Raw genomic sequence first — 14907 nt, forward strand, 5'->3', positions numbered from 1 at the left:
GTCCTATTCACTTGTTCCTTGGGAGCAGAGCCCGACACCCCCCTGGCTCCAGGCTCCTGTCAGGAGCTGTGCAGAGCCAGAAGGTCTCCCCTGAGCCTCCTTTGCTCCAGGCTCAGCATCCCCAGCTCCCTCAGCTGCTCCTCCCCACACCTGGACTCTAGACCCTTCCCAGCACCTTCGTTGCCCTTCTCTGGCCACGCTCCAGCCCCTCAAGGTCCTTCTGGGAGGGAAGGACCCAAAACTGAACCTAGAATTCAAGGTTCAGCCTCTCCAGTACCACATCCAGAGGGACGATCCCTGCCCTGGTCCTGCTGGCCACACTAGTGCTGACCCAAGCCAAGATGCTGGTTGCCTTCTGGGCCACCTGGGCCCACCCCAGCTCATCTCCAGCTGTCTGTCAGCCAACACCCCCAGGTCCTTTTCCACTCAGAAACACCCACGTGTCTCTAAACACAAGGCTGTGCTCTCCACCAACGTCCTCCAGCCCATCGATGCACAGCCAGATGCCCTCAGCTCCCCACGTTAACGTTCACTGCTTGGCCTCAACCATCACCCACCCCATGGAGGGAGACCCGGGCAGGGAGTGGCACAGGGACTTACTTGCTGAGAAGGTGGCTTCAGTGTGGACAGGAGGGGTGGAGGGGAGGAAAGGTGGGTACCCCACGAAGAAGGAGCGCAGGGAGCGCTCGGAGAGGAGCGGGGAGCGCTGGGCGGGGATGTTCTCACAGCTGCCCACACTGTTGTGGATCTTCAGGTTCAAGGGCTTGTTCTTCTTCTTGACTCTGGAAGGAAGAAGGAGGAGCCAAAAAAAAAATAAGGTGAGAAAAGCGAAGGGTAAGAAAGAGGGAGCAAAGCACTGAGGGATTGGTGGCACCACTAGAATGGCCACTCACACTGGCACCCGTGAGCTGAGGTGATAATTAGACATGTTTCCTTCCATAATAATTACACCCATTTCCCTCCAAGAACTTTCAATCCCTCCCCATCATCAAAAAAGGCAGTTTTCATTAAGGTACACATTGCATTCCAGAGTTCTTCCTCCCACAAAACCTGGCTGGGTAAGCTCAGCTGGTCCAAAAGCCCCATCACCCCCAATCTTGCCACTCTTATGGCATCCACAAAATCATCTACTGCCCACCAGTCCTCCCAAGGGTTAGGACCTGAGAGATTCCCAGCATGAACTCTCCTGCGTGGACCTCTCTGGTGGTTAAAATGCAAGGTTGTGGTAACATCCGAGTCCTTGAACATCTTCTCACCAGGCCCCAGGCAATGGGGTTGTCTTGTCTAGAAGATTTGCAATGCAGACTCACACCAACATGAGCTGGGCTCCAGGTTTCAAACACTGAGCTGCAGGTTTCAGGCACTACTAAGCCTTGTTGGCTCAGCTGCTCCCACCTTGGCCACGTTGCAATAGCACAAGGTCAAGAGGACCATTGGCTGTCCTGCCCCAAAGGCAGCTTGGGCCTTTTGGGGTTTGGAGGATCCGGGGCAGAGAACCCTGTGTGAGCACAGAGGAGTTGTGAAGGACCCTCCTGCCCTCCCAGCAGGGCAGCTCACTGATGGTTGGAGATGGTTTCCTCACAGGTGACACAGTCAAGCATCAATGCACAACTGAATCACAGCCTTTAATTCCACCTGCTGCCTTCAGTTCCTGCATAAATTGTTAGAATTAGGCAAAAAAAAAAAAAGAGGGGGAGGCAAGAGAATCGTGGCAGCTCCGCAACAGCAGCGGCTGAGCCCACCCTGCTGCATCCCAGGAGCAAAACCCAGAACTTCTGGCCCCAAAACCAAACCTGAGCTGGGCAACACTGGGCAGTGCCCATGCAACACTGGGAGCCCTGCTGCAGTGGAACTCAGGAGAGGATAAACCCACAGACTGCTCACCTTCCAGACTTCCCCTGTGTCATAGAATCATCGACTCCTAGCATGCTTTGGGTGGGAAGGGACCTTCCAAGGTCACCCACTCCAACCCCCCTGCAGGGAGCAGGGACATCCTCAACTAGAGCAGGTTGCTCAGAGCCCCATCCAGCCTCACCTGGAATGGTTCCAGGGATGGGGCAGCGACCACCTCTCTGGGCAGCCTGGGCCAGGGGCTCACCACCCTCAGCAGCAAAAATCTCTTCCTTCTCTCCAGTCTAAATCTCCCTCTTTGAGTTTCAAACCATTCCTCCTCGTCCTGCCCCAACAGGCCCTGCTCAAAAGTCTGTCCCCAGCTTCCTGACAGGTCCCTTGAAGTATCTCCCACCACGGCAGGTCCCAGCAGCACCAGGGGGCATCTGGCTGTGCCAGTGGGTAGGAAATGACCATGCTGTGCTTGCCAGCCCACTTCAGCAGAAGAAAATTAAACTGCCCTCTAATAAGCTAATTGTTTCCTCACACAGGAAAAGCTGCTGCTGGCCGTGGTGACCTCTTTGGGTGCGCTGGGCTAGAGGATGGGGCTGGTGGTTGCCTCCAGCCAGGACCAACAGCATAAGTCTCCTGGCTTAGAGCCCACAGGGGTCCAAGGTACTGGCAGCCCCATGGCCAGTGTTTGCCCTGCCAGGGGATTCTGAGCTGCCCGTGACCCTAAACCTCAAGACCATCAAGCAAATCTGCAAAGCACCAGGGCTTTGAGGAAGAAACTTGGTGGCCTCTAGGGCTGGTCCAACCCATCCACGGTGACCACCTGGTGCCAACCCAGTGACAGAACCATGGCACCTCCACCTGTAGCCCCCAGGTGCCCACAGCCATGGCCCCAGCTCCCCTCAACCTCAGCCCCAGCACTCAGCCCAACGTGCTTCCTTGCCACGCTGTCATTAGCCACTAATCTCATTCTTTTTTCCACCCATAAATCAGTTCCAGACCAAATATTTACGACGAGCATCATTTCCTCGCCAAGCAGGGCTGGTGACAGCTCTCATTATGAGGAAGGATGAGTGATTTTGGACAGAGAGATTTTTCTCTCTCCCTGTTTCTGCAGGAAAATAAATAAATAAGGAAATCCAACACAAACATCACGATGCAACTGGGTGACTGGCAAGGGTTGGCCACCTGCCTCCCCGTGGCCTGGACCCCTTTCCCTGTCCCAGGGGAGAAATAGCAGGGACCAAACCCTGGAGAGGAGCCCAGAGCTGCAACAGGAGCATCCTCCCCCATGACAAGCACCCCAACATTGGGGACAGCGAGGTCCCAGCTGTTTGGGACTGCCCAAGGTGTCTCTGAGGTGCTGGGGGACCAGTTTGGGGACTGGGAGCAAACCTGCAGGGCCAGGACAAGCCCATGGCTGGGTTGTAGAGGACACGGTTGTCTCCTTGCTGGCTCCCCTCTGGTTTTGTCCCCACCCAGCAGCAGGTGTCCCAGCACCATGCATGGTTGGGTGGTGCACCCAGGAGGTGAAACCCAACCCTGTCCTCCAGAAAAGGCATCATGGAGGAAGGTAGAAACAGCAAAGAATCCAAAAGCTGGAGGAGACCAAGCCCTGCCAGCAGCAGAGGGCACATACAACAAGCTGCAAAGGGTACCTGAAGAGGTGATGCAGCTCCTCTGCTTCTCTGTAAGCTCCTCTCAGCCACCCCAAAGCAGCTCCAAGGCCGCAATCATTAATTTGGGGACAAGGCACTTGGGGTGCTAGTGGGGCACAAAGCAAACCCCTCCCTCCCATGCAAAACATTTGTGGAAAAAATAGGATCAAAAAAGGGTGCTGCATGGGCTTTGGAGCAGGGGTGCAGGATGAGGCTGGCCATGGACACCACATAAGGGACTTGCTGCCATGGGGAGGGTCCAGTCTGCTCCTCACCAGCCTCCTACATCCCCCTGCTTTCATTGCAGAGCGGAACTGGGATGGTTCCCCTTGGCCTTACACCACGGTACTCCCCCATACCAGCATGGCAATCACCATCCTGGTGGGGGTCATCTCCTCACCCATCCAGGCGTCCTCCCTGAGGGCTTTACAGAGGACTTCAGGAGAGGCATTTTGGGGAATTCTACTTCACAGAATCATTTAGGTTAGAAAATATCCTTAAAGGCATGCTCCAGCACCATCCATGCTCATCCCAGCCCATAGAAAGATCACCAGGGGAGGGGTGATGTGCCACAGCCCCCCCCTCCCCGTAACCTACCAGCTGGACACCACCAGCCTCAGCTGACAATATCCAGGAGTGATTTCACCCATCTTAGGCCAATATTGCCATCTTCCCTCATTGACTCAAGCCAGCATCACACAAGGCAGGGAAAAATCATTTGCTGGGAATTCATCGTGGGCCTCCCAGCCCCAAACCCCCCAGCACAGCCCCAAATCCCAAGAACCCACACTCTGGGGGCAGGAGGATCCCCCTCCTCCAGGCATCACCCCTTACCATGCTCCCAAACCTGGCAAGGGCACCAGAGATGAAAAAGGAGATATTTTTCTAGAAAACCAAGGAAGAAAATCAGCTCAATCCATTTTTTCCATAGGGATAAAGCCCCAGGACAGCAGCAGACCCCCCTGCTAGAAGTGGGGGCCAGGCTGGATCTTGTTGCTGGGGATCTCAGCCAGACAAGCCCCAGTCAGACCAGGAAGAACCAGCACCAGATTCAAGCTGGGCTCAATTCTGTGCTCGGGGAGGGTTGGCTGCACTCATCCCCTCATTAAGCACCATTTCAGACCTCTCCAGAAGCTGGCAAGTTCTCTGCTGTTTGGTGGGGGGGTGGAAAAGGCTCCCCCTAAAACACCCCAGTGATCACACAGAGACACTGGTGGAGGAGCAAACATGGCAGAAGGGGAAGCTCAGCCCAGCTCTGCAAAGCCATGAGACTGCCAAAGGGGCCATTTCAGATGGTGGTGACACCTCCCAGCCCCCAGGAAGGACCATTTTCCTCCAGTCACAGCTGGACAACCACCAAAATGAGACTCCAGCCCATGCTAGGGGAGGCTGCAGAGTGCTGGGGATAGGAGTGGGGAGCTAGTTACACACCTAGTCATTTTATTTTGGCTTTAAAGGGGTTTGTTTGGAGTGGAGAGGACCATGCGCAGTCCATCTCTAAGCTTGAAGCCCCCCAAAATCTGGAAGACACCCTTGGGTGACTATGGCAAGCCCTAGGGATGGCAGGAGAAGTGCCACCACATGAATAAAGGCTCATTTCCCCACCAGATTCACAGCAGATCCCCACATCTAAACCTCCCCACCCTATTTTGCCACTCCAGGAGCCCCAGGTCTCCTCCCCGTGCTCACCCCAGACTCATCCCTGCTGCAGGATGCTGCAAAGCTGGGCACCCTCGGGGGTCTGCAGGCACCAAGCCCCCCTCGCCTGGCTCCCCACCGGCAAGGCAGGGCTGGACCCTGCACCACACAGCCCTCACCTCCCCAAACCCTTCCCAAGGTCCTCCCACGTTCAGGTTGCTCCTGGACCTACAGACACTCCCCGGCGTCCCCCGTCAGCCTCCTCCACTCCCTTACCTCTCACCATTCCCTGCCCCTCTTCATGGCTCAAAAAACCTCTCATTTGGATCCTTGCCTTCCCCATGCATCGCTCAGTGGGGTCACCACACACAGCACCCCCCACCCCACGCTCCCCAGAATCAGTCTGCAGGAGCATCAGAGCTCTTTTCTGAGGTGGATGCTCAGGGAAGGTGGTGTTGATCTGTGTGGAGTCATTCCCTGAGAGGTGCCAGCTATTAGGGGCCTAATGTCATGCAAGAACTTGCTAAATATATGATGATGGCTTTCAAATTAAAATAATAATAATAAAAAGCACAGTGAGTTTGAAGCGTTTCATGCAAATCCCTTTTGGTGTCAATCCAGCCTGAATGGCTCAGCCCCGCCCGCTCGGTGGGATCAGACAGATGCTGATCACCAGCCTGGGAGGAAGACAGAAAGGTGGAAAACACCAGCAGCCACCCAGGACCAAGGGCCCATCACTCCTGGCAGCCCCAGCGAGGCTCCACATGCAGCAGAGGCCAGCAGGACCCTGGGGTGAGGCAGGGGGGTGGGGATGCTAGAGGGACCCTCACAGAAAGGTGACAACCCTCAAAGGGAGAAGTTGTTCCTCAGGGCCAACCTCAACCTCCCCTGGGGCACCTTGAGGCCGTTTCCTCTTGTCCAGTCACTTGTTCCTTGGGAGCAGAGCCTGACCCCCACCTGGCTCCAGGCTCCTGTCAGGAGCTGTGCAGAGCCAGAAGGTCTCCCCTGAGCCTCCTTTGCTCCAGGCTCAGCACCCCCAGCTCCCTCAGCTGCTCCTCCCCACACTTGGCCTCTAGACCCTCCCCAGCACCTTCGTTGCCCTTCTCTGGCCACGCTCCAGCCCCTCAAGGTCCTTCTGGGAGGGAAGGACCCAAAACTGAACCTAGAATTCAAGGTTCAGCCTCTCCAGTACCACATCCAGAGGGACGATCCCTGCCCTGGTCCTGCTGGCCACACTAGTGCTGACCCAAGCCAAGATGCTGGTGGCCTTCTGGGCCACCTGGGCCCACCCCATCTCGATGCTGGTGGCCTTCTGGGCCACCTGGGCACATGCCAGCTCATCTCCAGCCTGCTCTCAGCCAACACCCCCAGGTCCCTTTATGCCAGGCAGGGCTATGGCTGACCCACAGCCATCCTGAAGAGCATCCCAAAGGGGACCTCCCAACCAGTCCACCTGCATCCCTGTGGCATTCACTTCTCCATGCTCATTTCTTAAATAAGAGATGGAAATCAGGTAAATAACTATCTACTCTACAGGCATTTGTTACCACTTGCAATGTTGGGTTTTTTACAAGAAAAATAGTTTCAAATTTAGCCAAAACAGGTGAGAGTTGACCCTGCATCTGGCTGCACCAGCCTATGTTTTATTCACCACTTTGCTCCTCTCCAGCACACTCCAATTTCAACACAAGTTTCTTCTAAAGGAAGGGAAATAGATTTTAAAAGGGGAAAAAAAAAATACATCTATCCTCTCATCATCATTCCAGCCAGCTCTCTGCAAAGGATTAAGCATTGCTGCTGCCTGGCCTGAAGTGCACAGCCTTGGCCAGGAGTCAGCCCAGAAGATTTATGGCCTTTTGAGTGGCTTAATTGCACAATATTCTGTATTAAATCAGAGGAAGAAGGTGAAGCTCTTGCCCTGTGCCTCGGCAGCCTGCGAGGAAACCCCACAACTTTCCTCTTGTCTTTTTTAATGCAAGAAGAGCTGCCAGTTCTGATCCCTTCCCACCAAGTTCCTCTGTTGGCACATGGCTGGCAAAAGCCAACCCCTCTCTTTAGGGATTCTCCAAAAATTAAACACAAAAAAATCCACTGATTTCCTCAGCCAAGCAGCACGAGCATCCCCAAACCAACAGGTTGGGAGAGCTTGGACCAAACCTACCACGGCTGGGGCCACCACAGCCAGGAGAGGAGGCACCAGGTCACCTTCCATGGATGAGAACAAAGGCACAGCAGCCATGCCTGGTGTCATCCCATATCCCCTCCCGTGCAGCAAGGACAGCACTGGTGGCTTGAGGACTTCCAGGGTTCAAGGCAAACACCCAGATAAAGCCAGTGGATTATCTGAACCTGCCTGAACAGAAACATCTTCATCACACACCAAATCTCTACATGATACTAGCTCAATATTAAAAAAAACAATAAATAGAGACACTCTACCAGATGTTACATTTATCCTCCTCGTTACCCTAAGAAGCAACAAACCCCTCCTCCTCTGGCCAGAGGAGAAGCAGTTTCTTCATATCAAAGCCTTGACAATGAAATATTTATCCAAGTGCTTGTCCCCCACTTCCCTGGATGGCTGAGTTTCAAGGTTCAAACCTTACTGATCAATTATTCCCTTTTCATAGCATGAGGCGTAACTTTTTATTACAGCTGCAGACCAGAAAGCTGGGAAATTCTTTGAAGAGCTCAAGCCAAACAGGTTTTTATCCAGCCCCCCCCCCCAGGGACTCGTGCACCAACAAGATGGTGCTGCAGGAGGGCAGCGGGAACGGAGCAGACGCAGCCTGCTGCCTGGAAGGAGTTTGAGAAGCTAATTGCCAGGATCCTGAAGCAGGTCCTGTTTCTCATTAAGCTCCTTCTGTTTTCTTTGTTTCCACCGTTACGTGGCTTTGAGGGACACACAAGGGGTGGGGTGGGGGGTGGATGAGGGATGAGCATCACTATCTGTGGACAGCCAGCAGTGGTGGGGTTGAGTCACCTTTCACTGGAACCATCTCCACCTCAGTTCAGGCCAGAGTGTCCCTCATGTGCACCCAGATGAGTGGGTTTCTCCACCCCCAGACAACACAAGTTCAGCCAGGCGGGTCAGCTCCAGATGTTTTCTTCCCCCACCAAGTCATAAGCTCATAGAACAGCTTGAATTGGAAAGGACCTTCCAAGGTCATCCAGTCCAAGCCCCCTGCAGGGAGCAGGGACATCCCCAACTAGAGCAGGTTGCTCAGAGCCCCATCCAGCATCACCTGGAATGGTTCCAGGGATGGGGCAGCGACCACCTCTCTGGGCAGCCTGGGCCAGGGGCTCACCACCCTCAGCAGCAAAAATCTCTTCCTTCTCTCCAGTCTAAATCTCCTTCTTTGAGTTTCAAACCATTCCTCCTCGTCCTGCCCCAACAGACCCTTCTAAGAAGTCTGTCCCCAGCTTTCTGCCAGGCCCCTTTAAGTCCTGAAAGGCCACCAGAAGGTCTCCCCAAAGCTGTCTCTTCCTCAGGCTGAACAAGCCCAACTCTCTCAGCCTGGCTTCAAAAGGGAGGAATGAGTGGGCTGAAGACCACAGAGGTCCTCAGTGGTACAAGACCCCATCTCTCAGCCACCATCATCTCCATGCTTGCAAAACTCAACTAAGAAAAGGGATGTGATCAACTCAAGCATTTACCTACGTGAGAAGAGCAACACCCATGTGGCCCAGCCACCTGTGCACACACCCAGACCTGGTTTGGGAGGCAATTCTCAAAAAATTAGACCACTGGAAGGAAAAAACAGACTTCCCAGAGCTGGAAAGCCCCAAGGTGGAGGTTCATTGTCGTAGCACTACAGCTCTGCAAACCTTTCACCTCAGAAGAGACATGGGGCAATCTCTTTCTCTGTGGTTTGCTTGCAGGCTGGCTCTGGACCCGAGATTGTTGATCCATGGTGGGCTTGAGCAGCTCTTGAATTGATAAAGGAGATGTCAAAACAGTCTAATGGCTTTTTGAGAACCCTTCTTTCCCTGCCTTCTTGGTTTTCATTTCATGATTGCCAAGGAAGCCCTTGGAGCACTTGGTCAACCCACCACCTGCTTGGGCACTGAGCTGGCTACAGCAGAGGGTCAGTGGGGGCTTGCAGGATGGTGATGAAATGCACTCACCAATCTCTTGGACCACAAAGAAGAGGACAGAGGAGCTGCTTCGTGTCTTTCCTGCATAGCTACAGCTGGAAGAGACAGTTGAGAAGAGCTCAAGCGTGTCCTCCGGGTTGTATCACCACCAACCACAGTCAACTCATCTCCTGGTCACCACCCGGGGATATTGCCCAGAGCACCTGCCCTCTCCACACCCTCCCTTCCTGTGTGGACACCGTGGAGGCAGCACCTCAGGCAACAGGGCCAGGAGCAGGAGAGCTCTCACACAACCCCACAGGAGATCTTCATCCTTATCTAAATTCATCATCACGCCCTCCACTCTCCAAGTGGCGAAAGGAGGCTCAGCTTCTCATTAAAGGACACGGTGAAAAGTTTCTCCTCCAAGCATGTTAAAACTCCTCTTGATGGAATACCACAGCAGTAATTAACATTAATGACATACCTAAGGAGAACCACAGCCCAGAGCAGTGGGATAATTGCAGCAGAGAGCCAGTTTGTTACGGAGGCTACCCATCACTGTCAAGTCCTGGTGTGCAGACCATACTTTGAGAAAGCTGGAGACAATCCAGGACCTGTGCAAAAAAACTCCACAGCCCTGACTCACCAAAGGCACCGAGATTAATCGGGAAGATTATTTGGAAACCCAGGGAGAGATGCTCTCCTTTTGCTCTCCAAATCCCCTCAACTTCAATGCTCTCCCCCTCGCAGAAGGACCAGCCTGGTCTCCATGTTTTCGGACACCATACAGGATGAATAACACGAGGCTGAAGATGCTGCAGAGGGATTATTTGTACATGGTGGTGGTATCCTGCTGCAACCACCTGCTCTGCAAACATCCATCTCTTGCTCATCCCCAACACCAAGAGCCCACCTGCCTCTCCAAGCCTGGGAAAGGTCAGAGAGATACCAGGCACAAGAGCTGTCTCGATGCTGCTCTGTCACATCCAGCCCACGCAGAATATCAAATAATTGATCTACCTGGTGGAAGCGTTGATTGGAATTGATACAAGGGAAAACATCGTTATTATAAAGGTTGCAGAGCAGCAGAATAAATGACCTATCACTCAGCAGCATCGAAGACTCAGATGATTTAGCATTTATAACTTAGATGATGAAGTATTTAAGCTGAGATGATTAACTCAGCCTAACCCACAGGCTGCCCAGCATGGTGGGGATGGTGGAGAAGACCTCTGGTCCTAGGATTCTGCAGGTCTAGGACTCAGTCTTTCACCTCTTTGCCTAGATGCCCCAAGTAGGATGCTAGGCTAGACTTGGCCAAGTGTCTCAGGAGATCACTTGTTCTCAGGGGTTTCTCTGTTACGTGGGATGGAGAAAAACACCCACAACAGAGAAAGCATCGAGTTAGAGCTGGCAATAACACAAGGGAAAAGGAAAAGAGGGAAATGGGTGTGTGCTCTATCTCCAGATCAGATGTGAGCTTCACATCTGACTTCTTCCATCCAGGATATCCTCATCCTGATTTTGAAAACTGGCACAAAAAAACAACCAACCTCAATGCCAACAAGGCTAAAGACAAGGAAGTCAACTATCATAAGGGTTTGGACTCCTCCACCACAGCACCAAACCCTGTCTGCATCCACACCTTGAATGAGATTGCAAGGATAAAGGATAAAGGGACTTCCTTGAAAACTTATCCCAAATAAAGCTGCCTTGAGCTAAAGGAGCCTCCTCCCAGCCCAAACCTGACCCAGGTACACCATGAAACTGCGTGTCCCCTCCAGCAGCTGCTTCACATCAGCCCTTGGGAGAGTTCAGCCTTTCCTCCAGGGCTCAGCTCTGTCAGGTCACGCTGCTTTAACTCACCAGCAATACGCTCAGACCCTCCCTCCCCAGCTGCTTGCTGGAGGCTATTCTTTGAAGGCCACGGAGTTCACAAATTTGGCCAGGCACCAGTGTGGCAAAAGGAACCACAGCTGGGAACTGGATGAGGCTTTGGACTCACCTCCCCTTTCCGAGGGTCTGAGGATGAAAACCACTCAACCACCACTTTGGAGTGGGACACCCCAGGGCAGGACTTCCCCCAGAGAACTATTTTGCTGTGCAGCCTTCCAAGGGTTAACACACTTGAGCTCGCTCTTTACCTTGACTTTTCTTCCCCAACTAATGCATCTTTAAGACCTTCCAATCAGAGTTTGTTTTTTTTGTCCTGACTTCTCGCTGATGAATAATCATTAACTATCCATGAAAGATTTAAATGGCCCCTGGAATTCATGAGGTATTAAATGGGCATTATATTATCAAGCACTCTAAATGTTTTGTTTCCGTTTCAAGACCACTCATGAGATGTTTATGGATTGTGGATTTATGGAAGCCAGGGGATCTTTTTAGGAGTAATGTTCCGTACCCCAGAGTTACGGTCAACAGCTGGAGGCTCCGTGCAGGAAAATCTGAGGCTGTGAGCTCCAAAAAATTAACCCCTGCTTCAGAAGGTCTTAGTGTACAAAAGTGGTGGATTAAACCCAAGAAACAGGCTCTGAAACAAACTTACAAGCTGTCATCAAGAGTCAAGTGCTATGGGGTGGCCTTGCCCCAGGGAGGACCCGGTCACTGCTACTGCTCTCCCAAATCTAGAGGGGGGTTTTAATTTTGTGCCTTCACTGAGAAGGAACAATCTGCAGGGGCAGCCCCACAGCACCCCAGCACCTTCCTCCATCAATACTGACCCACTGCTCAGTGATGGGAGAGTTTATTTTGCTTTTGCCAAGGGCACCCCTGGCTCCCAAGAGCCCAATTTGCCCCATCCTGAGACAGGACACATCAGGTGAGGAGGTAAATCGGCCTGAGAGGTACAAGCTTCTCTCCTGAGAAGCTTTCAGATGGGTCCCACCAGAGAGTGGGCTGCAAAGAGCCCAAATCTAACCCCAAAAATCAGCCCAGGAGATCCCACTCAGCACTTGGGGTCCCCAGCATCGTCCCCAGGCTATGAGCTCTCCTGCTGTAGCACCTCTTTCCATGCTGGGACACAATACATGGAACAGAAAGTCACAACTAGAAGAAAACCAAGATCCCACCAGCACAGCTAAAGCCAGGAGGAGCCAATCAGAGAAGGTGTGAAATAATTTTCAAAGGCTGAGCCCCATTTCAAGTTTGAGGTCAGAAGGAAACCTCTCTCTTGCAGAGGGCACAGAGGACTTGGGCAAGAAATTATGACATTAAAAAAGCCAAACAACCCTACGACACGTGCTCATTGCCTGGACACAGACATGAAACAAGAATTAGCTGCTAACAGACCCAAAAAGTCTCTTTTTCTCTGCATCAGCCACCCCTTCCAGGCTAATAAAGAGCTAAAAAACCCCAACGTGCTGCTGCTGCTGAAGAAAAGGGGGGAAAGAAGAAGCTGCCTCTTTAATGCACTCACCACCATCCCGAAACACTAATGGGATTAGCAAACAGGATTTAGTGGTTGCCTCCTGAAAAATCATTAAGTGTCATTAGAGAAAATTAACCTCCCTGGTTCTGGGAGCAGCTTTTGGGAGCCTGGATCCTTCCGCGTGGATGTAACGGACCCCGGTAGGATGCCAGCACATCCCAATTAATAGTAGGACCCCAATTAATTCTGGCTCTCTCTTTCCTCTATTAATTCACTAACCATGAGTTAAAGTTGCCCAGCACCAGTGGGAAGGGGAGCACCAGGGAAGCTGGGCAAACTGGGCATGGTTGGGTTGAAGGAAGGCAGAAAGCACTGAGGGAAGAGGAGATGTGACCTTCTTCATGCAAACCCTGTCCAGGATTTCCTCCTCCACACCCTTCCCCTCCTAGGCAAGTGGAGGCAGCTCACCCCTGGCTGGCTCATGGAATCAATTTGCTGGAGTAAAATCCAGACCTTCATGTCCAAACCTCCCCCCAGAGCCATGTCAGGGTGACCTGGAACGTGGGACGACCACAGTGGGGATCCAACAGCTTGGGAGAAACCAAGGCAGGCTTTGCCTTTGGTGAGAGCTGCTCCAAGCTGGAGCAGAGCTTGGATCTGATGCTGAGCTGGAAATAAAAGCACCAAATCACCAAGAGAGTCACCAAGGCTTGGCTCCTGCAGTCAAGGGGATGCTCGTTGGGCATGGACCAAGGTCAATACAACTTTGAGATGTCTAAGCACTCAGGGGAAGGTAGTCTCACTGGAGGCATCATCCAGCTGACATAAATTCATTTCCAAAAGCTAAAAAGTCCTGAGGAAGCCAAAGCTCCCAGCCCAGGGGAGAAGGACAACCACCCCCAGTTCATGCAGCGACCAACCCCAGCCCAGTGGTTGCCACAGGGAAACAAGTGACCCCACGATGCTGAGGCCCCCGATCCATCTGCCACCCCAAACCTCCTCCCATCTCCACCTGCCTGAGCAGGGGGACACCAGGGATGTGCAGCAGGCAGCAGATTTTAACCCCTCATGTGCCCCAGCCTGAGCTGACCAAGCATCACTTCTGCCTCTGGTGCCAAGCACTGCCGTGCCAAGGCACCCTGGACTTTCCCCTGCTCCCACCACATCCCTCAGTGGTCTCTGTCCAGGTTCCCAGCACGGCTTTTTTTTTTTTTAAGAGACCCCCAAATTTGTGGGCAAAGAGGGCAGTTTGTCCTGAGGCCAACAAGGACCGGCCACACTCCATCTCAACGCATCCTCGGGGAGAGGAGACGATGCCCCCAGGGTGGTCCTCTCTGGCACCCCACGCCGAGGCAGCAGAAGGGCTTTCTGAGCGTGGCCACCAAGGGGGCCTGGAGGAGATGGAAAGGGAGCGTGGTGGTGCTGGGGAGCCCGTTCCCTGCACAGCAGCAGCCTCTGCCGGCACCAGAGCTGCAGAGCAAGAGCAGGGAGAAGGAGCCACGGCAGAGTGAGACCGAGGAGCCTCCACAACCACCACCAGGGATGGAAAGGACACTGGGGAGCTCGCTACAACGTGAAGTGTTGTACCCATGAGGCTTTGGATATCCATATACCCACGTTTCAGCCAGGAGATGATTCCTCCCATCTCGCTCTTACCCCCCCCACGCAGCTCTTAGGACTGGACTGTGCATCCCCACGCTGCAGCTGCAAAACCCCACCAGCCACCAACCCACTCGTGCCACGCTCTGGCACCCGGGGGCTTTGCCAAACAGAGCCCCTGGGTGCTCCCCATCCCCAGGAGGTCCCAGGGGAGCAAATTGGACACGATTTCCCCAGCACCCCAGCTGCCTGCTAGGGCTGCAAAGGGCTTTTCTACCTCCAAACTCAATAAAACCCCCAAAAACACACCATGCCCCGACAGCTGAGATCCAAAGCACTTTCCCAAAGGATCCAGGATGGGCTTTGTCACCCCCCACCAGCACCCTGGGCCCCCCCACACCCACTTACTTGGGGGTGTGCGCCTCGTCCACGCGATGCCCCAGCTGGAACTCGTGGGACTTGCTCCGGTGCAGGGCAGTGAAGCCGGGGATGAGGTGGATCAGTTTTCGTGAGGAGGGCGGAGGGGTCCCGGGGGGTTTCAGCTTGTTCCTCCTGCGGAGGGGCGGGGTGCCCGGCGGGGTGACGGTGGTGACGATGTTGGGGGTCCGCGGAGGGGTGTGAGCGGCGTGGCGCTGCCGAGGGGAGGGTGGCAGGGACCTGTGGCCCGATTCCACGGGGGGGCACAGCCCCGGGTGACCCTCCACGGTCAGGCGGTCC

General features: G+C 53.7%; 1 protein-coding gene across 1 annotated transcript in view; it reads right to left on the reverse strand.

Annotated features, from left to right (window-relative positions):
- The window catches only part of KSR2 (kinase suppressor of ras 2), a gene marked incomplete at both ends in the record, with an annotated part of 54519 nt that extends 39616 nt beyond the window's left edge, over nucleotides 1–14903 (reverse strand). The window contains 2 exons of the mRNA XM_008941685.1: nucleotides 601–782; nucleotides 14599–14903. Coding sequence (XP_008939933.1) covers nucleotides 601–782; nucleotides 14599–14903 — 487 coding nt within the window. The remainder of the gene's footprint in view (nucleotides 1–600; nucleotides 783–14598) is intronic.
- Nucleotides 14904–14907: the final 4 nt, after the last annotated feature.

This window comes from Merops nubicus, unplaced genomic scaffold (assembly GCF_000691845.1).
Source record: "Merops nubicus isolate BGI_N331 unplaced genomic scaffold, ASM69184v1 scaffold7836, whole genome shotgun sequence".
Lineage (NCBI taxonomy): Eukaryota > Metazoa > Chordata > Aves > Coraciiformes > Meropidae > Merops > Merops nubicus.